This window comes from Pollicipes pollicipes, unplaced genomic scaffold (genome assembly GCF_011947565.3).
Source record: "Pollicipes pollicipes isolate AB1234 unplaced genomic scaffold, Ppol_2.1 Scaffold_4219;HRSCAF=4965_pilon_pilon_pilon, whole genome shotgun sequence".
NCBI lineage: Eukaryota > Metazoa > Arthropoda > Thecostraca > Pollicipedomorpha > Pollicipedidae > Pollicipes > Pollicipes pollicipes.
In genome coordinates this window covers 3,110,994-3,133,080 of record NW_023596448.1, presented here as the reverse complement: position 1 = coordinate 3,133,080, position 22,087 = coordinate 3,110,994, and the positions used below count along the sequence as shown (strand labels likewise).

General features: G+C 53.4%; 1 protein-coding gene across 4 annotated transcripts in view; it reads right to left on the bottom strand.

Annotated features, from left to right (window-relative positions):
* LOC119095335 (josephin-2) overlaps positions 1-20,572 on the bottom strand; it is a 27,513-nt gene extending 6,941 nt beyond the window's left edge. For 3 of the 4 annotated variants that reach the window (XR_005093856.1, XR_005093857.1, XR_005093858.1), the window contains exons 1-5: positions 20,533-20,572; positions 19,916-19,988; positions 18,917-19,131; positions 18,309-18,516; positions 16,273-17,800 (exon numbers count right to left, since the gene is read on the bottom strand). Coding sequence is in view for 1 of the 4 variants with exons in the window: in XM_037218190.1 (XP_037074085.1) it covers positions 17,528-17,800; positions 18,309-18,516; positions 18,917-19,131; positions 19,916-19,972 (753 nt within the window). In the remaining 3 variants the exon portion in view is untranslated. Of the gene's footprint in view, positions 1-16,177; positions 17,801-18,308; positions 18,517-18,916; positions 19,132-19,915; positions 19,989-20,532 lie in introns of those variants that run through there. The other variant, XM_037218190.1, reaches the window with a different exon arrangement.
* Between the last annotated feature and the right edge of the window lie 1,515 nt (positions 20,573-22,087).

Genomic DNA, 22,087 nt, shown 5'->3' with positions numbered 1-22,087 from the left:
GGAGAGGAGAGGAGAAGAGAGAGAAGAGAGAGAGAGGAGAGAGAGAGGAGAGAGAGAGCGAGAGAGAGAGAGAGAGAGAGAGAGAGGAGAGAGGAGAGAGAGAGGAGAGAGAGAGAGAGAGGGAGAGAGAGAGAGAGGAGAGAGAGAGAGAGGAGAGAGAGGAGGAGAGAGAGAGGAGAGAGGAGAGAGAGAGAGGATGAGAGATATAGGATATATATATATATATATATATATATATATATGACTACGTTTCCAGAGCCCCCCCCCCACCCCCCACGTGGCAGCCTCGCTTCAGCGGCGGGTCGCCTCTGACGTCGCCGTCGAGATGGGCTGCCCGTCCGACAGGTGAACGCAGGTCCCTCGACGGCTGTCGCCGCGCGGCCCGCCGTAGCCGGCGCCGGCCGCCGGTGGAGTGAGACGGACTTCACCGCGACGACCTCCGCCGGCGAGGCTCTCGACAGGACTCTCCAGGCGCTCGACACGGCTCTCAGCCGGGGCGCATGCTCGGAGTGCTGCATGCTGCTCGGAGTTCCGGCGGCGGGTCTCGCCGCACGAGTGGCGTTGTCAGGAGTGGAGTGGAGTGGAGTGGTGTGGCGTGTCATGAGTGGAGTGCAGTGACGTGTCACGAGTGCAGAGAAGCGGGTGTCATGCGTGGAGTGGAGTGGCGTGCCATGAGTGGAGTGGAGTGCCGAGTCATGAGTACAGTGGAGTGACATGTCATGAGCGGTGTGGCTTGTCATGAGCGGAGCGGAGTGGCGTATCATGGCTGGAGTGAAGTGCCAGGTCATGACTGGAGTGGAGTAGCGTGTAGCGTGTGGTGTAGCGTGTCATGAGTGGGGTGGAGCGACGTGCCACGAGTTAAAGTGGAGCGGCATGTTATGAGTGGTGTGGCGTATCATGGCTGGAGTGAAGCGCCAGGTCATGACTGGAGTGGAGCAGCGTGTAGCGTGTGCTGTAGCGTGTCATGAGTTAAAGTGGTGTGGCGTGTCATGATTGGAACGGAGTGGCGTGTCATGAGTTAAAGTGGAGCGGCATGTCGTGAGAGGAGAGGAGTGGCACACCATGAGTTGTGAAGCGTGCCACGAGTGGGGTGGCACGACCTGTCAGGTGAGCGGCCGCGGCTGGCGTCGGTCGGCGCCCGATGGCGGAGTCGCCTCGGAGCGAGGAACAGCCTCGCGGACGTGAAAAGGCGGCGACGTGAATGGCCGCAGGACATGCAGATTTCCTTACAACCAGGTAAGCCGGTCCGCGGCAAGAGCGATTGAAAGCACAGCATCAAACGTCTTCAAATGTTCACCGAAAAGCGCTGAAGCCTTAGAGAGACCTGCGATTCATGCGGGCTGTAACAGTTCTGGCTTTAACGTCTTAACGTTGTGGGGTTTCTCATAAGGTTTCGATAAGTTGACTTTAACGTCTCCTGAGTGTTCGAGGCATCCCCCGCGTGTTGATAAATCCATTACGATCGAAACAGGAGTATTCCTTTCCATTTTGCACTCTGGTGCTTGTACCCACGTCCGGCATATCAGTGGCGGCCGTGGGACGCACAAACTTGGCGGGGCACAAACGCATGTTTGGTGCACAAATCGTGCGCGAAAATGTGTGCGGAGGCGCCACAAATGTGCAGATTGCAACGACCCATAGCTGCTAATTTCCCTTTATCCATGTACCTGACACCTCCTTCGTGCCGTGATGATGAGTTCGCCTTCGCAGCATTTGACCCGGTGGAATGGCACCCCGGCTTCATCTGGACAGTCACTTTGCTTTCAGTTGGTCGTTAGCTCGGAATCATCCGCATGGAAATCACAGCAAGCGCCTCGCGATAACTTATCGGTAACTCACGTCTCGTCCCGATCCACCCCTGTATCCTCCTGCATCCCCTTTGCAATATGACTGCGCTTGGCATCAAACCAGTGGCCGGTAGTAGGCCTAACGGCTCCCATATGAGCGAAAGGATGGCATCTCTGAGCATCTACTACATTCCCGAAGTATCTACTACATTCGCCGGTGGTAGTAGTAGTAATTGGGCTTCACGGGGCGTCAGCTACAGATGTTGTTTGCGCCATAATCGCCTGTGGAAATTCGGCAGTCAATTAACAAGGTAAATAGGTCGCTATCCTTGATGATATGAGCGCGCACCCTCAACCAAACATCGGTTTTCAGTCAGATGATCCGGCAAGCAACTCAACCTTTGAACAGAACGGTATTTGTGCAGGCATGGCTCCAACGAATCCAATCTAGGTCCAACCTTGGTCACGAAGGGACGCCAATATTTGTCCGGGTTCATCATACTGATAGTCAGGAACAGTCACCAACTTTCATCACCTAGTAGTTGAGGCGATTTGATGAAAGTAGGAACGAAAGAGGAAACGAACTGATTCAAACATGACCACGAGCAACAAAGACTCTTTCAATGTCTCCCGCGATATGCCACAACAATGCCTTTCGCGGTGCGCACCCGGGCGTCAAGTTAGATTAAAGTTGACAGAGAATTTCAGCTGACATTTTTATTCCGCTTACTGCAACACAGCGCAAACAATCTGCGCCGAAATGAGTGGACACAAGGGGAAGTCCACCGTGGGGCGGTGAACAATCAGCCCAACACTACACAAGCATTGTCCCATCACCGGCAAGGAAGGTCTCCCCGCGAATCCGACGGTCCGGCCGCTGTAATCTTTGGCACTGCTGCTCCCGCAGCTGATGCGGATGAATCAGTCTGGACCTGGTCAACCCGCAAAAGCCCCCTCCCTCTTCCCACACGCCCCGCCGTCTCTCCCGCCACCAGTCATGCACGGCGACCGAGACTTCCGGCGATCATGTTTGATAGCGAAGGAACCCGGCGCCAGGCAATAGTATCCGTTAGGTGAGGCGCTCCATGGTCGTAGGCAAGGAACCAGTTAGCGGAGAGCTCAGGTCGGGCGAGACGGCTCATGCCAGGCTGGTGCGGTACCCACAGCGGATATCCGCAGGCCAGTCCCGCCTTCGGAGCACCCATGGCCGCGTGGCGTCGGACACGCCTGGACACGTCGACACCGATTCGGGAAAGGACCTCAACTGCGCACAGCAGATTTCCAGCAGGAAGCGGCCGCCGGATATTGCCAGGTTTCGCCTATACTTAAGCATGCACAGACTTCCATCTGCCAACATATCCCGAGCCTAGACTGGGCTCTCCCTGAGCCCCCGTCGTCCCGGCCGCCCGTGCCCACAAGGCCCCGACCCGGTCTGCCGCCCATTCAGGCGATCGTATTGGCTTTTCGATCCGGCCCATCTCATCTGGCCGCGCTGCGGCGCACGGCGCGGATAAAACCCTGATTGTTTCGACGCGCACCCCGAGACGAATGACGTCATGCCGGCAGGCGATGGCAGTCGGACCGAAGGATGCTGGCCCGCTGGCAGCAGCGCGGTCTCGGCAGTTGGATGCCCCCCATAAATAACTTGTCTGTCCCACCCTACGCCCGAAATTTGCACGCTACCCTTGACGTCCTTCGCCAAATGTGACATTTGTTAGCAACATTCGTTGTTTCGCGTGACATCTGTAACCGCTCCCAATATTCGACATGCTCTTGCATGGACGAGTGGCTAATGACCGAGTGGCTAGCGCATCGGAATCCCACATGGGGGCCTGGGTTCGAATCCCGGTTGTGTCATGGCCTCTGAGCGCTTATGTGGCGAATGCAGCCGCGAGTGCCTCATGAAAGGAGCGCGACGACGTGCATCACGTTCCATCTTTTTTATCTAAATAAACAAGCCAAAGGCCAGTAACCGGCCTGTTTGCACCGTGGCCGACCTGTTTGCACCGTGTTTGCTCCGAAGCAGACCGCAGCCGAAGTCACGACCCGGGCCCTCCGATCGCCGAGGCCGTGCCCGGCCGGTGACGCTGCAACAGTCGTTCTATTCGGCGCACAATTGTATCATGAGATGGGTTGTCCTTTCAGCAAGACGCGCAATACGCCCTGATGGAGGACGAAATCGCGTCGGAAAACGGAAAACGTGTACGATCATTTCATTCATGGGCTATAAATGGTCGCCATTTGTCGACAGTATCTCACCGAGACATTCTGACTGCCTGATGCATACCTCCCCGGACAAGCCAATTTTGTTCCTCTGTCGTCGGAAACTGAAACGTTGTCGTCCGACTAAACGTCCGATATTTCCTCCGCCCCCGAGCTGCTTTGGTGCAATTTGTCCAATTCAGGAGAGGGATGCACTACCGATCCCGTCCGCTGTCAGAAAATCAAGAAGTGCAATGGGCGTGTCTCGAAGTCCAACTCAGACAGCAGTTACGGAAGCCTTTCCCCCCGCCCACCTGTGCCATAAACAGAAAAGCTACGGATCAGGGGCCCCATCCGTGATGGAGGCCATCACAATCATAATCATCACCAGGCCATCAGTCCATCACCTCTTCTCCAGAATTTGATAAATGCCAGGTCTGGCTTTCCATCGGTTCTGCCCTAAATGAATGGTAAGGTCCTGCCCTTTGTGCGCCAAACTGGTATGCTTGCATGGCCACACATTCAGGAACTGCTATCGTGTGGGTTTGCGTGAACGTTTGCTGCTTTTCAGTGTTCCATTGAAAGAGAAATGAGGTACGAAAAAATCGGGATGAACAAAAAACGTCCGATGCATCTTTGTTAATGCGATTCTAGCAATGCGGAAATAACAAAACCTCCAGCATGAAATAAGTTCCAAGATGGTAATATATGTGCAGTTGACGAGCGCAACGCTAGCGCCACAGTTGCACACCCCAGTGCGGCTGATGGTGTGCGTCAGGTTCGTCCTTGTCAACAGTCCAGCGCGCTCGTGCACCATGGTGACTTTAAAAAGGATACAACCTCGTTTTCCCTACCAAAGAACACTTTCCGTTCACTAAGACCACCAGGATCCTCTTTTCATCTTAGGGGTGGTGTTGCAAATCGGACTTCTCTTCCGCCAGCGGGGGAGGGCCCATCTCACAGGTGATGAGGCTCCGCTTGCGCCCACTCATCCGCAGGCAATAAGACGTCAGATCCGGATCTGGGCGACCAGAATGAGGCGATAAAACCAGCACAAGGCAGACTTGGGCCAATGCTCGGAGATCAGCCCGCAGCTCTTCCACAGACAGGCGCTCGGCCGCCGTCCCACGCCGTTTCACCGCGGATGGCTCCTAACATCAGAGTAATATCAGCAAAATGCGTCACGGAGACCGAAATGCCCTCGCAAAAGCTCCGGAGACCAAAATCATCCGCAAAATTCCCCGCACACATAAATGGTGGACCAAAATTACGAAGAGTTCAAAACTGGAGAACGAAATGAGCCGTAGAACTCGTCATAGTCCAGTAAAAAAATCGAATTTTGTCAAACTGCCTAAAACAACTTGTCATAGCAGCCACTCTTAATCAAGGGTGGGACCGGCGACGCCTGAGGCGCATGGAGTCGTCTTCCGCCATATCCCAAGATTTCTAACGTGGCACCATGCCCATGGAGTTGTACAGGAAGAATAGATAACAAAAACCTCTGCGTCACCAGAGATGTTGAAGGAGTTTCACATTTGCCACCGATCATCAGTCCAACAACCGCATTGCCGCATGCTTGTAAACACCAATATGGCCCCAGAGCAGGCCATTTGGTGGAAGCATGAGAAGCATGATATCGAGAGACCATGCCGAACGCATCGCTACGTCTCGGGAATGTGTCGGAGCACACCGGGCGAGGAGATCCTGCTACAAGCAGCAGGGCTGCTGGAGGTCAAGTCAGTAGGTCACCGCTGTCTGAGCTCGACTGGTATACCCCATGGATGTGGTCCTGATGGATTAGATCGCATCTCCAGCACGCGATCGGGCCTCCACAGCAGACGCCTCCCCTCATTCTCCCACAGCATTACTGTCCCCGGCACGCATCGTGTTGTGGAGGCACAGCTAGAGGTATGCTGATGATATCAGCATCAGCGGGAGGCTGATGCAGCGGCTGAGAAACGACGCCAACGTGACACTTCGCGGACTATGCTTTTATCCGGGATAGTGCCCGCACACACACCATGGTGCGCGCTGCTTGGCACAAACCCGATATATGTCGCGTCCGTTGAGGTCAGGCGGCACTGTGGCGACCCAGTGCGCTCTGGTGTTTTCCCCATCGGTCCGGAAATAACTGGTCCAGGCCGGACTTTTTTACCACGGGGCGTGACAGAAGCGAGGCAAAAACGGCGCGGCGAGATGAGGCTAATTGTGTTACGACGCAGGCGAAAACACGGGGTGGATGTTGGCACAACTGCTGCGATAAAAAGCGATTATGTGGGACGCTGACTCGCGCTTCCGATCTTCGTGACATAATGAAATTGGAACGCGTAATTGCTGGCGCAACTTACCATCACCGATGGGATAATTGTTTGGACCATCGTCTTCGTCTGGTGCCTTAGTATGCACGCACTAGTATGCTAAAACGTGCAAACTAAGCGTATACGAGCACACGAGACGAAAACCAAAGTCCGCACAATTATTCTTTCCGCGTCATATGCATTGCTTCGATGCTTCCGCAAAACAGCTTATCGCAAGTGCTCGTTTCTACAATCAACAAACAAACGGCATTCGCTGTCACGGAAATCATCCCACTACAGGTGTGTAGCCCACACCATCCCCATTGAAAGGATGGGAGAGGCAGCTGTAAACTTTTCCCAAAATTGTAAAAACGTTGACCGAATGCCCACGAAGCCTTCTCCCAGTATACAGTGTCAATCTCTTGACTCAGGGGCGGAGGCCATGGCTCTTTGATTTTTGTATTGGCTGCGTCCCTCATCAGTCATTACATATCGTACTTGCGCCTCTTCCAATCAGGTAATCAAGCCAACCATCGGAAAAAGCGGCACTGGGCAAACAGGAGCGTCCCGTGGCCCGAGAGGTCACATCGAGTCTGACCCTGTCCCGTGCCCTGCAATCCACCGTCAGCACCCTCACCTAACCGGTCGCGCGCCGCGGGGTCGGGTCACTGATGGGTGCTCAGCTCTTCCCGCTGACGAGGGCCGAGTCGGAACCCTCGCCATGGGGACCGGGAGGAGTAAGACGACGCCGAACAATACCCATTCGAGCGGCCGCGCGGGCAGCCAAGCGTCGCGACCACGTGCCGTCGTCTGTGCCGTCGTCTGAAATACGGTGCCGCCGTGAATGGTCGGGCACCGTATTTCCCGGCCCGTAATTCGGTAATAATAGATAATTACATAATTCGGGTGTCAGCGGCGGAGGGAGGCTCCCGAAAGAAACCGGGAATCGAATCATTTCTGAAGTCCATCTTTCGTGAGTCATTGTGCGGTTCACGCCAAGCTTTCGCGAGAAGTCGAATGACTGTGGCCCCTGTCCCCTCCCCTCTCCCCCCCACCTCCCCCCTCCTCCCACTAACTACTGCCGGACAGTCCCTATCCCATGCTCAGGACACAATTAGAGCTACTCGCGATTAACTCGCCCGTATCGCAGCGGTAGAGGCGACGGAAGCGGGTCGCCGCATGGAGAGAGCCGAGGCTGAAATTACGACCCACGCACCCCTACAACTAACTCCAGACATCCCACCTTCCATCGATTTTAGTGGATTTGCCGCCAACGAAACGACGCTTCGAGCATGTTTACCGGTGTACGGAGTTACCTTAACGAACCGTCCCTGGGCACCTCGTTCGGCGGACCGTTGCGCTAACGACTCTCCAGGCTGACGACGGAAAGCGGCAGTCCATGGACGCTTACACTCGCCTACCTGCCTGAGACCGGAGCAAGCCTCGCAAGCTCCACGAACGGAGCAAGCCTCGCAAGCTCCACGAACGGAGCAAGCCTCGCAAGCTCCACGAGCGGGACAGGTTACACAAGCCCCACGAACGGAGCAAGTCTCGCAAGCCCCACAGAAGGGACAAGCCTCGCAAGCCCCACGAACGGAGCAAGTCTCGCAAGCCCCACAAACGGGACAAGCCTCGCAAGCCCCACAAACGGGACAAGCCTCGCAAGCTCCAGGAACGAGACAATATCACGCAAGCCCAATGAACGGGACAAGCCTTGCGAGCCCCACAAACGGGACAAATCACGCAAGCCCCACGAACGGAGCAAGCCTTGCAGGCCCCACGAACAGGACAAGCCTCGTAAGCTCCACGAATGGGACAAGCCTCGTAGGCCCTACGAACTAATAAGCATTGCGTCTCGCACGAGGGTGGACCGCTCCCAAAAAAAACCGGTCGGACAAACCACTTTTGAACATAGATTTTTCTCAAACCTAGACATGCATGAAACCATTGCGTCAATATTCAACTAACACGAAAAGTGGGAACGCCAGGGCCTTTCCGTCCCTCCCTCTCCTCCCTCCCTCCCCCCCCCCCCCCCCCTACACTTTCTGCGCCGATGGAGCCGCGCTACGGCCTGTTTGCCCTAGTCAGTCGCAGGCTCCAGCAGATCAGAGACATGCGGTGGCGATGCAGCTGGCGGCGGTCGCGCTTAATCAACTGATCGCGGGTAAATTACTGCCGGATCGGCCGCGTTCATCATCATCGTCGTCGTCGTTCACCATCGTCGAAGACCGACACACCCACTGCCAGCCCCCGAGCGTGCTGGGCCGCGTCCCGGCCGTACAGCGTTATCAGCCATGACTTGCCATGCCTCTCGAGTCGGGCGCCTGTTCATACGTCGCGCGTCGCTCTAAGCAAGCGCCCCGCCGCCAAGGCCTCCGAGGCCGCCGGGGCCGCCGTCGTGGCTCCCGCGTCCCGCTGTCCTGCCGCCTGCACCAGCCCGAGCCGGTCCGGGACGGGCCAGGGGCGGGGCAGATGTTGACTCGGCCGGGTCGGCGGCCGCCACGGCCATCTGACACTGCTCAGGCCGACGCAGCACAGACCGGCGATAGCGGCCGGCCGGCCGGTGCTGTCGCCTGACCTTGCCGTGTGCACCGCGGCGCAGTGCGCGGCTGCGGCGTGCTACGATTGGAGCCGCGCGCCGCCGCGCCGCTGCCGGCCCCCGCGCTCGCGACGCCATGGGGAGCCAGTCTCAGGCGCGAGACGCGGGAGGCGCGGGACGGGAGCCGTGCCGGGGCACAGCGCGGCCGAGCGGCGCCGGGCGAGACGCCGGCAGCGGGGCGCCCGGCTGGCGTTACAACCAAGTCAATTGCCCGAGGCCGGCGGCCGACGGCGGCGGCGGTGGCGGAGGCGGAGGGCGAAGAGTGTAACGATCACGACGCGCAGGCGTCAGCCTCGGGCAACCCGTGGCTGAAGCCAGGCCAGGTCGGGTCGGAACGCCAAGCCCGCGAGCGTGGGCGTGAAGTCAGACCCGCCTACTCACCAGATGAAGTCCTTGCAGTGGCTGCAGAAGGTGAACTGCTTGAAGAAGCGCGGGATGAACTTGTGGTCCTTCACCTCGAAGACATTCTTTTCTTAAGCGCGCCCTTTGCGGCCGCGCTGGCCCAGTCCGAACGGGGTGTTGGTGTCGCCCGTGCCGGGCGTGTTCGTGTGCTCCGCACCGTCCTCGGCCATGGCTGCCAGCTGACTGCCGCCCGGCGGCCGGGCGCGCGCCTTCTGCTGCACGCCGCGCGAGCTGCCAACTTCCCGCCGGCGCGCCGCCGCTACATCCGGGACTGCGCGGCGCGCGCCCCGGGCGATCGATGGCGCGTGCGCGCCGCGGCCGCCCGGCGCGTTGGGCCGCTGGGCCGGATCGCTCATAGGTGTGGGAGATGCTTGCCATTGCTTGCCCCCCCCCCTCCCCCACCGTGTGGGAGACGCGCAAGTTGATGGTCCGAGGTGAGCGGGGCGGGAGGGTCTCTGCGACGCCCCTGCTGGGTCTCCTTTACCACCTTGCAAACGGATACCGGCCAGCTTCTAGAACGGGGGCGCAAGTCCCCATTCAGCGCCCCCCCCCCCACACAGACACTTTGAAAAGACAAGGAGTTTCGGGAGTTACGATGTGACGCCTCTAAGTCCCAATGAGAGGCATCCTTCGTATAGCATAATGTTTTAGTGACAAAATTAAATACAGCATTGAGTGACGTGGGGCAGTGCAGTGACTGCGTTTTGAAGGATACAAAACTCCTCTAGAACTTCCAGGGTCAAAGAAACAGCACAGATTTCAGAGGCAACACCATAACAGGCAACATTCAGAAGTAACACCTGCTAAGGGGTCAAGACTGGCAAACGACTTCACAGAAATTCTGTTCCTGGAATCATTGTGGCACCTTGTAGAGGATTCACTTCCTCGAAAACGCCACAGAGAGTATGTTTTCTCGATGGGGCCAGCAAACAATCCGGTCTTGCGAGTCCACCACGTAAGGGTCAGCGTTACCAGGATAATGGCACAGATAGATGCATAAAGAAATGCAGGACAGACGTTCCCAACCGGGGGATCAAACTCCCCATCAGTAAAGCGATGGTCTGAGGTGGGGGGGGGGGGGGGGCATTGCGACGCAGCCAAATCAGGCCTGGGTCAGGAAGGACAATCGTCCGCGGACAGCGCCAAAGGAAGGAGCCCGACTGGAAGGCGACGTCACGCGCACCGCCATCACTCAACACATCACAAAGACGAGAGGTGTTTCCGCCGGCGTGTAGTGTTCAGCTTACTACTCTCGCCTCGACGCGAGCGAGACATCGTGACTTGATTGGTGATTCTTGAATACGATCGCGGTGTGGACATTTGCTAGGACCCATCAGCTTCTTATGTGATCCTGTTCAGAATCAAAGGTAGGAAAAAGCATGAGTTTGCATGTCTTATGGCTCACGTTGCAGAATGGCCAAGGGCTTATGGCTTACGGCGCACACGTGGTTATGTTACTTGAATTGCGTTGTTTGGTTGAGAGAAATCATAATCCGATCCATTATCGGGATGAGATGGGCCTTAAAAGGTTAGTAAACACTGATAAAAAGTCAGGAGCACACAGGGGCGCAGACAGCACCTGCGACGGAACGGGCTTCTATGATTTGCGACGCGGGGGTGTCTGAGTTGTTGCCAGCGAGTCCCAGCCCCATAAGCGGTAGGGGAAAGTGAGGTGAATTATATCACGTCCAAGTAGTATCAGTGTCATTTATTCAAAATGCAAGCGACAGGTGCAGTCTTTAGCCACTCAGCTGACGCAAAACAGCTCATGTAATCTTCCAAGTGCTTTCGGTCGCATACGTGCATGCATCTTAGGGTGGCATATAGCGGTCGGTGTGAGTGTATCCTTAAGGGCTTACAGCGTAAGAAGACCAATATGAATGCTATGATTGAGTAGTGGGAAGAACATATGTCGTACACACTCCGAAACATTTGACATCTGCTAGCCAAGGATTTCAGGGCAACGCGAGCTTCCTTCTTACATGTCTGGTGGTATATGTTGTATCATCTGTTCTTGGGGCATGTCGCATCGTTAAAGGGAGTGTTTCACATCTGCATGAGTTTCTAACTAAAAAACATCTTTAAAATCATTCCGTGCAGTTAACAGCCCTGCCCTTAAGACCTAAACCCTTCTAGTTTCTGAGCTAACGCCCGCGAAGATGTGCAGACTACTTCGGGAATATATTTTAAGGTCACTAGACATCCATAACGTCATTATGACGTCATTCAAACCATGTCATTTGATTGGTCATGCTGCGATCAAGACAAAGAAGAATATAATGGTCCAGTAGCTCATGCCTGGGGTCCGTGGGCACGATTTCCGGACATAACGGTCATCTCTTGGCTCTCAATTAATGTTGTGCAAGATACCTTGATGCAGTCAAACACTGACGTATTTAGGAGCATGTTTACTAAACAGAGAAAGTGTGTTGTCTAGAGCAGCCTTTTACACTGAAAAGAAAAAAATAGTTATAAGAGAGCTTACTTCATCATATCTGGTGCTTACTTTAATATCTGTAAGCGTAGAGCATTCCCTCTACGACAATGCACAGGCACCATCTAATTAACTGACTTATTGGCAGTTATTGAATCCCATGATTGCCATAACTTACTGGCGTCTACATAATACGTCAAGATTTACATACCTATTTAGATCCTTAATTTCCTCCTGAGCAGCCGAAACCGAGATGGCTGTAGTTGTCAAGCAAACACTAACTGATTGGGACAAAAATGTGTCATGTCGCAATCACAACGAACTACGAAATAGCAAAGACAAGCCCATTTCGTTTACATGTCGTAACGCATTCAGTTGGCTTGTGACGTGACTTAATCTGTGAAAAACATAACCACAGCCTCCCCTCTACGTGACACAGTAAAACCCGCAGTGGTGTAGGTTATAACATTTCGAAGGGGTTCGTTTAGCAGCCATTTATAACAAAACAAGGCTTGATCTCTCCTAACCTAACTTAACCGCTAGAGACGAAGTTGAACGCTAAAGCTGTCTGCAGATGTAATAATATTGGCGTCAGCCTCAGTAGTTATAGCAGGAAGGAGCTCGGAGTAAAAGCTGATACATCTCTCTCTACTTTCCCTTCCTACGCTCTGCCCACAGACGAGCAGATCCCACAATCGCTGGTAAGTACAATATACATATTGTATCAATGAGTTATCGATGCTGGTTCCACTGCCGTCAATTGTTCAACAATTATTTCAGCTGCATACCGTTATCTTTACTCGGCTATCCGCTAGTTTTGCTAGCAAATTTCCTCCCAGAACTGTGGGGTTCTACGTGTTACTGCCGTGTCTATGATGTTCAGGCCAAAATAATTTTCCAAACATCAGACTCAGAAATGATATCAAGTAGCATCGTGGTCAAAAACTGCGCTCAAACCTGATAGAAATGGGGGACTTAAGTCCCCCCCCCCCCCCCAGCTGCTCATGACCTCCGTCTTTGCCTGCGTCCAGTGGCGCAGCCAAAGGAGTAAAGGAGTAAAGGAGTGCTCGGTAAGAGCGCATCGCATCGATTTTTAACTTTCTGCCGGTAGCCATCTGTGCTAAAAATGAAAACAATCCCAGCTGAAGGGGGAGGGGGGCTGTGACTCTGTGAAGAGTAGCTGCAGACTTACTGCCAGTCTTTCCAGAAACTGCGCAGCGGCCAGTCCCATTAGAGCCAACGTTCAGACCGATCTTACTCAGGCCGACACGTCGCCCGGTTCCAACAGAAAGAGTGTTATTTTGCAAAGTGAGTGGCCAAAGGGGGAAGCTCAGCAGTAACGATGACAAATATACCCCAAAATACGCCAACAAACAGGTTTCTCCACAAATTTGGCCCACTCTGTTCTCAAAGCTTGGGGGAGCCTAGTTTCACCCAGGTGCGCATCCGGGGGCGGATCCAGAGGGGGGGGGGGGAGGCATGGGGCCATGGCCCCCTTGTGTAGAATGGGTACCAAACTGTCATGGTGAAGGGACATTAAAATGCTCATTCCGTGTCCACATAACCTTTATTTCCAAGGGTCATCAAATTCAGGGGCATCGCAAATGGTCCCAACTTTAATTTTCGTGAGGAAACAAATACCAAGGGGACAACAATGTTGTGTCTCGCGCCATGAAAAATTATGCATCGGCCTATTGGGCTGAGGGTAGAGATGTCACTTGGTATACTTTCGGGGGCCTGCGCCCCCCCCCCCCCTCCCCCAACCCCAAATGCTGAGCTGAACTCCCTTGATGCTCTTCTGATCAGCGTGTGTTGTACGGTTACTGCCACCTCGGTTTCGGCAGCTACTGTGGAAACCATGGGTTTACTAAGGTAATGTAAATGTCGCCTTGTGTTCGGGATGACAGAAATGTATGGCGATCGTGTCAGTCAATCACTGACAGCAAGTCAGTCAATGAGATATTGTTGGTACACTGTAGCGCCGATATAACATGCCCCATGCGCAGCTGACACGATACGTACCGCCCGACATGTTGGAAGAAGGTCCGCGCTACCCCAAAATCTTTGTGAAACAGATGCGAATTGTTTTGCAGAATATACGAAACACGCACGTTTCTACCATTCGGTGCAGCATTCCGGTTGGTCTAAATAGGCCGCAGTCTCGTTAACGTACGTTTCCACCAATTGCTTCAGTTTTCACCGATATGTGAAAAATATATTTGTCGCGCTCATCCCAAGACACGCGCACGTGTGCGACCGGAATTATACTGAAAGGTGCAGGAAGCTGCTGTGCGCCAGCTGAGTGACGCAAGCCTGCCGCCCATCGCACAGATCCGGAATAAATCACCCTGATACTACTTGGACATGACAACCCACCTCACTCTCTCCTGAATCCGATCATTCATTGTAGTGGCGATAAAAGCATTCCAACGGCACGCTGCTTGAGGATCACAGAGTTCGCATGCTTTCTCCAGGTCTGCAGCACCACCGTCTGCGGTGCGGCCCAAAGCGCAGCCGAGCGCTCTCTGACGTGATACATTTAGACGGACAACGACTGTAGCATATGCTGGATTAGCGCGATGCAGGCAAAGACGAGCACGGAGTACACTTCTGCTGCGCTGATCCTCCTTTGCGTCATCATTAAGCGAGCAAGTTTTCAGCCTCTGTCGCGCGCTGAAACTGCATTCAGTTGTGGCTGAACTGGCGGGCAGGGTTATAAGAAAGCGATCAGGTTTAAAGGGACTTCTCCAGATTTGCATGTGGTTTTGCGGTTCAAGTAGGCTATTTTGTCACCTTACGGTGAACTTTTTAAGATTCCAAACCGCCTATTTGCCGAGCTTGGTGCAATTGAATGTGTGCGTGCTAGTTCGCACATACTAGTGGAAGGTCACTTAGAGATCTACAGCATCGTAGAAACACCATGCAAGCACTGCGCCCCATTGGCAGTTTTTGTTTTGTTTTGCTTTGTTCATGGGCAAAAAAGCATGACCGCTGTGCTCATGATTGCACCTTTGCCAGTTTTACATGCATCGGCCGTTTAGGGAAGAGCAGATTGGTATCGGTTACGCGACCCACTTATTTGCATGCCTACCAGAACAACAACTGATCTATCTCATTAAAGCGACTGCGAAAACCATTTTTCGGTCCCATTACAATTTGTCACATCTGATGCCACATACTTCAAAATCCGGGTAAGTGCAGACGGACGGATATGTTATATGTTGACGGAAACGATGTTTTATAATTTGGAATATTGAGAAAAAGCTAAGAAATGTACGCAAACTAAATAAATCCTTAGATATAAGCCATCATCACATAATTAGCACCAAATGCTGCTAGCATGCAGTTAATGAAGCTAACGCTCACAGGATCGGGCGGGTGGGTGGTGGGTCGTGGGTTCCCTGGCGGCGATGACCATATCTTGTTATTGTTAGGAGAGGCGCTCAGACTTAAGCGTTCCGCTTATGCGCCAATCCACTTATCACATTATGTTCTGCCTGGTGTCCGTAGGCGAAAATAAATATCAAATCAAATCAGTCTCCAACTGATGGGAAGTTGGCGATTGATGTCTAAATACTTGCCTCCCTAGGTTCGTGTGAAATCGCATATCAGCCTTCCCATCCAACCCGCTGGCTCCACTGGCACGTGTAATAAAAGTGCCTTGATTTTGACTGCCTGCTGCGCAACAAATGTCAGGGATGTTACCGTCCGCATCTTTTGTGCATTTCGCCAGATGCAATTCTTTTGTGTCGTCCATGGGGCGATGACGGATTGCTGCATCTGGGTGCAGGCCTGAGCGGAAGGTCCCGTGGGCAAAACGGCCCGCTTCCATCCTGACATGTATTGCAGAAAAGATAATTTATTACGCTTATTGCGCAAAATATGTGATGGGATAGCAATCCAGTGTTCCCGGCTGCGGCTGGGTTTGCAATATCTCGCAGTGGCAGAAACCAAAGAACAGCAAACCGAAGTTATCGAAGCGATATCCTTTGATTACGAGCTCTGAAGTCAAGCTTGGATTTACCAGTCCTGAACGCAAGCGAAAGTTTGAGAGTCCTTAAGTCCAGCTAGGTTGCGGAAGTTCCATTCGCGCCTGCCCTTAATCCGTCTCTCATAAACAGTTTTTGCGGTACTACCCTTTTGCCAGATAAATAGCCGCAAGCAGCAAAAGATCTACATGCGTCTTAACTACAAAACCACTTCCAGAATGTCTACCGCATCCCGACGCCTAAACCTCAATGCACAATTAAGGTAAATAAATCGGCAACATTGTCTGCGTTCGCTGCAGAAGTCGGCTTGCAGTGTATTACCTAAGCGAAGGAACGAGCCAGTACAAGAATTGGCTTATCCCCCGCCAGGCGGGCCAACGCTTGTGATGAGAAATGTCTGTTGGGATGAACGGCCCGAGACTGACGACCAGAAGCCAAGGAACGTACCACACGTTTTATATCTTCACACGTATTGTACTTCTGATACCATGTTCGGACCACAGTCGGCTAACCACGCAAACATCGCCAACGTTGATCAGACAACGCGTGATGGCCGCGGCACCTGACCGCTTGTCCGTCGCTGACAAGAGCGTAGCGCGGGGCAGACAACGCGTGATGGCCGGGGCACCTGACCACTTGTCCGCCGCTGACAAGGGCGTAGCGCGGGGCAGACAACGCGTGATGGCCGCGGCACCTGACCACTTGTCCGCCGCTGACAAGGGCGTAGCGCGGGGCAGACAACGCGTGATGGCCGCGGCACCTGACCGCTTGTCCGTCGCTGACAAGGGCGTAGCGCGGGGCAGACAACGCGTGATGGCCGGGGCACCTGACCACTTGTCCGCCGCTGACAAGGGCGTAGCGCGGGGCAGACAACGCGTGATGGCCGCGGCACCTGACCGCTTGTCCGTCGCTGACAAGGGCGTAGCGCGGGGCAGAGCAACACTGCTACACCTGTGCATGCCGATTGGTCACCCCGCTCGCTGGTCCAACAACTCCCGGCCAGTCGACACCTCAGTGCGGCTGAAAGAGAAGGCAACCGACGCAAAACCGCAACTGCAAGGGTTTCGATGCAATTACACGAGGTCGTATCTGCCACTCCGGTCGGCGAAATGAGCTGTGTTCTATGTTGGAAACGCTATGATGCCGACACGCTTCGCACTGTTTGCTAGTTCTGGGATAAAATATGGCGTCAACAACAGTACAAAACAAGCAAGCCGACTACAAGTCACATCATGCAATCTTAGCGTGCCGCAGCGCCTTCAGATGGCCGTGTACGGAGTCTGAATGCCAGCGAATACGTCAAAACATGGGCTCCATTATTCTTTAATGCGTGGCAATTGCGGACGTCAGGCCGGCAATGACGTCCACGCGCGTTCCCGCCAATCCGTGCACTGCGCAGAATCACAAGACGGACAAAATGGCCGATAACACTTGGCGAAATACCGTTCAACGTACCACACCGCGGCGCGCTGTACCCCAACAAGGAGTAACTCAAGCGACAAGCAGCGCTAGCGCCACAGCCTCGGACCCGGCCTGCAGTCGCGGCCACGCGTGGCGGGGCTGCGGACCCTGCATCCCTTCGCGAGGGGGCTCGCCGAGCCGCCGCTCCCGGCGGTCGAGCTGCCAGCTCCAGGCCTGACGCTGACGCCGCTCGACGCTCATGCGGGGCGTGTGGCGCGGCGCGCGTGGCACCACAGCGTAGTGAGGTAACGCGGGGTCAGACGGCAGCGGCGATGTGCGGAGAAGGCTTGCCGGCGGGCGACCATACCCAGGCCGGGCGGACCCTGCGCGTGCTGCCGAGGAAAACGTGACCGATCTCAGCTGCACGTCCCCTGCATGACCACACCGTTCTGTTCGGACGCGTTTGCGCCCGCCGTTTTCACGGCAAGTTCACGTGCTGCAGCCGGACCGTCGTCCGCAGAGACATCTCCTGGGGACTTTACGCAGTTGAAGTCCGATCTTTGGTCGGCAGGCGACGCCGCATTCGCGATCCACACGCCATCGGCGGCTGCTTGCTGGCTCACGACCACGAACAGTTCGACGTCTTTCGAGCCCAGCTTCTCAGAGAGGTACTGTATGAGATCAGAATCCTGAAACCAGCAGCCACATTATACACATGTAAAATGACCTCCTACAGAGCAGCAGTTCAGCTGGGTAAATCTGAAGGCAAGAGCCAGTATGCTGAGGCAACCTGTTCTTTTCACTGTGCCCTGCACACTGAGCAGCCCATGTAGATAGAAGCCAACTCATTCATATCCATAAGTGACCTGTTCCAGAATAAGTCTACACCTTAGAGCGGTGGTGTACGCATTTCAACTCCATGGGGGCCGGTATGGTGATGTACCCAGTGGGATGCAGTCACACGTCACCGCCATGGAGCAAAGGGTGAGACGTGAATTAGTCCAATACACCACATACTTCAGTATTATGTGGCTTATTGTTGGTTTACTGTTTATTTACTTCAGACAAAAGAGAAGGATTTAGGGTTTTCCAGTTTCTGTCTCTTTAAGCCAGTGAGCTGGTTAAGACCAACACGGCCAAACACTGCCAAACCCCGTTTCAGCCCGCCACAATTGAAGCCCAGGCGTACACTCATACCGATCCAATGCTCTGTGGCGCCGGCAGCTTGGAGTCCAAGTTGTAGTACACAGCCGGCTCGCTAGGTGGCAGGGAGGCGGGGCGTAAACGCCGCAGCGCCACCCAGTGGCGACGCGAGTATGGCAGGGTGAATGGCCCGATTCTGTACTCGGTGGACAAGTTGAGGATGAAGCCCTCGATGTGCGCCAACACCAGGTCCGAGACGGATCTAGCGTACACAAACGCGACGTCAGGGAGCTGGGAGGCCATGCCGGTGAATGCTGGCGTAACAAGGGCGCATAGAATCTGCAGTTGTTCGCGCAGATAAGCGACCTTGTGGCAATGGCGCGACCGCGACCGCTCAGCACTTACTTAAAATAGGTCAGGCCAGCAAACCAGTAACAGCACACAATGGCCAAAGGTGGGGCTTAATGACAGCAACAAAGCATCAATGGTTGGTCAAACTATGTTTGATTAATACTGTATGAGCTACACTGCTTGATAACCCTCCGCTCCCTTGTCTCATCATCATCTCATCATTCAAGTCATCTTAACGCAACACAATGCAAGCTCCAGTCCACGGGGTGCCGACACCCGTCCTTTCCTTCCCCCTTCACCTCCCCCCCCACCTGCGGCGGTCGAACCAGCGAGCGTCCCAGCCCTTCTGCTGCAGTGCCGTCATCACAACATTGACGTCGAAGTTGCCGGTGCCGAGGAGGGAGCGGTGGGGGTTGAGCCAGGCACCTGGGGCCAGCTCGTCACAGATGGCATCCAGCTGTCTCTCCGTGAACTGACGGTCCTGCAGCACGTTGTTGAGAGCGTGCAGTGCGCACAGCTCCCGCACCTGAGGGCAGGATGGGCCACAAAGAGTCAGAGATGGCCCGATGACTCAGAGATGATCCAATGTCAAGTTGCACTGCCCACATTCAGTCAGAATCAATTGCTGCACCATACGGCATGATTGAGATCAATTTCACCATCTGATTTTTTACAACTGAGTCACAAGCAAGTTTGATTTTGTATCTCTTGAATGCCCTTATTTGAATACCTGAGACACTATAACATCATAATTTGTCACCATCTCCCTCGCTCTTAGAGCCATGCGGCATGCACATAATATAGTATGATATCTGGGCTGCTTAAGTTGACATTTGTTGCTGTTAAGATTAACCTTACTTAGCATGTGGCCTTCCTGGTGCTTGTTCAGCCCATCCCTTGTTGTTGGGTTAAACAAACTTGGTTGTAATCACAGTGACCCAAATGAGGTGACAGCCAGCCTCACAGTTTGTTCCAACACAGTTTGTTCACAGTTTGTTCTCAAAATATTGCTTTGAGGGATCTAATGTCTGCATGCGAAATATGAGCATGAGACCCAGCCATCAAGTTTGGAATATAACATCCAATTCTGAACATAACATTAATCAGCCAACAATCTGCCCAGTTTTATCACGTATGTATGACAAATGATATTACAAGTATGAGGAAAGAGAGAGAGAGAGAGATCAGAAAGGATCTTACAAATGTCATGGAATTTAATTGTGATCTTGTGGCATGCAATACAGATAATCCCAGGTTATAACTGGAGGTTAGCATAACATAGTTCAGAAGAATGCTCTGGAATTACTTACCTGCTTTTCATGATAGATTCCATCCACTATATGGTTTGGTTTGTTGAAGAATGACATTTTTTGGCAGGCACAGCTGAAAACAAAGTAGGATGGTATGACAACAGGACACTGATGTCCTGTTAAATGGATAACACCTGAGATATGAACAACTGGAGGACAAATCATGCTATATGACAATGAGCATCATTTCAGACAAATTATGCCATATACCAACAATGAGCATCATTTCAGAATTGAAGTCTTGGCTAGGACTACAGACACAACCAATATATTTGATCCACTTTTAACAGCCACCTTGTGGACTAATTGTCATTTTTGCATAATATTTTCATCCTGCTCCAGCTTAGTACCACAGCACTGTCAACTAACAGAATAATGCAAGCAAACCTAACCTATAAAAAACACAAAATGTTTGTTTTTTATTGCTGCCACAGAAACATCAACTCACTGCACCTTGAAAGCACACAATTTTTAAAGACCACATTAAGCGTCTTTATTCTCCTAGCACAAATGTTGCCGTTAATCATTGAATAAGGACAGAAGACCACTGCACACATTCAGGATTATTCCAAGATATGAAAACATATCACATGTCCCGGGCGTGATCGGATGTATACCGGATTTCGCAATGGGCGGCGCCACCAGCCAGTCAACCCCCTTGTTTATCTCTCGACCAACACGGTTTCCCAATGCGAGAAGTGTCGGTGGATGTGGCGCACCTATTCATGCGGGCCTGCTGTGAACATCGCTGTACCAGCTGATGATGAACGTCTGCCAATCTAGCAGCAGATTGATATGCAATTGCCAGTTGGATATTCCGGGGCGTCACGATCACCTCCAAATTTGGTGTGCAGGGCCTTCTGAACACACTGATTCCGAAAATCACTGCCTTTGGGGTGGAATTTTGCGTAATTTCCGAGTTATACGACGCATGACACCTCAGTCGCGCTTTGGACTATGTGTCCTGGAATTCGCCTTTGGGCCTGCCCGTACCAGTTCACTGGAGAAGGTCAGTTCGCGACATGTGAGTGATAAATGTGTGGTATGTGATATAATTGACTTGGTGGTATCACCCAGTGGCATCGCTTTCAGCTTTGTTTCTTTTCTGAACTTTAAAGTGGTGGAGTAATAGTCCGACGTAGTCACGGGCATTTTTTGTCCTGACCTAAAACTGACAAGGTGTCCGTGGTGATCAAACTAATCGTGCCTCACCGCTGATGCATGAAGATTTGGATGATGTCACCGTCTGTCTTATCTCCCAAGGACGCTGGTGACGCTGGTGGAACAGCGCATGCTACTTGTGCACGCCATGCCCATGTTGTTGGCTGGCCGGCCACATCAGCCCGCTGCTGCTGACCGTGGTGGAGACGCTGCACTTCGATTTTCGGAATCAGCGTGTTGAGAAGGCCCACCACACCAAATTTCAAGGCAATCGAGACGCCCGCAATATCACGTTGGGATGTTACGCGGCGTATAACTCGAAAATTACTCAAAATTCCTCCCCAAAGACGGCAATTTTCGGTATCAACGTGCTGAGAAGGCCCTGCACACCAAATTTGGAGGCGATCGTGACGCCCCGGAATATCCAACCGGCGATTGGATATCAATCTGCTGCTAGCTTGACAGACGTTGCTGATGACGCTAACTCCGAGACCAAATAATCCATCAGTTTTGCCCCACTTTTTCGTGCTGCTGATAATGATTCCCAAAAAATGAGCTTACCTCAAAGGGAGCCGTGCTTTGCCCGCTGTTGCACATGTCACGGGGAACCAAGGCGAGTCACACGGGTCCACGGATCCTGGGTTCAAGGAGAAATAAGAGGCGTTGCGGGATGAGAGGCTCCCCCGGCATTAACAATTCCTGTTGGGGCAAGAGGCAGGCGACGCTATATAGCTTCATACACTGAGTGGGTGGTAAAATCCCAATGACGACGAGGACTAGGCTATGGCTTGGAGCCCTGTGGCGACGCAGAATCGTAAGCTCGGTGCCGCAACCCCTGACCGACCACTGAGCCGCTGATGGTGCGTGCGGCCACGACCAATGAAAGAGGTCTTCGGACTGGCATTTACGCGCCCCGGGACACTGCTAGAAGGAATGCTCTGCGTTGGAAGATATCGAGGCAAGCATCAGACATGATGCAACAAGGTCCTCGTAACTATTGGCATGCTTTGA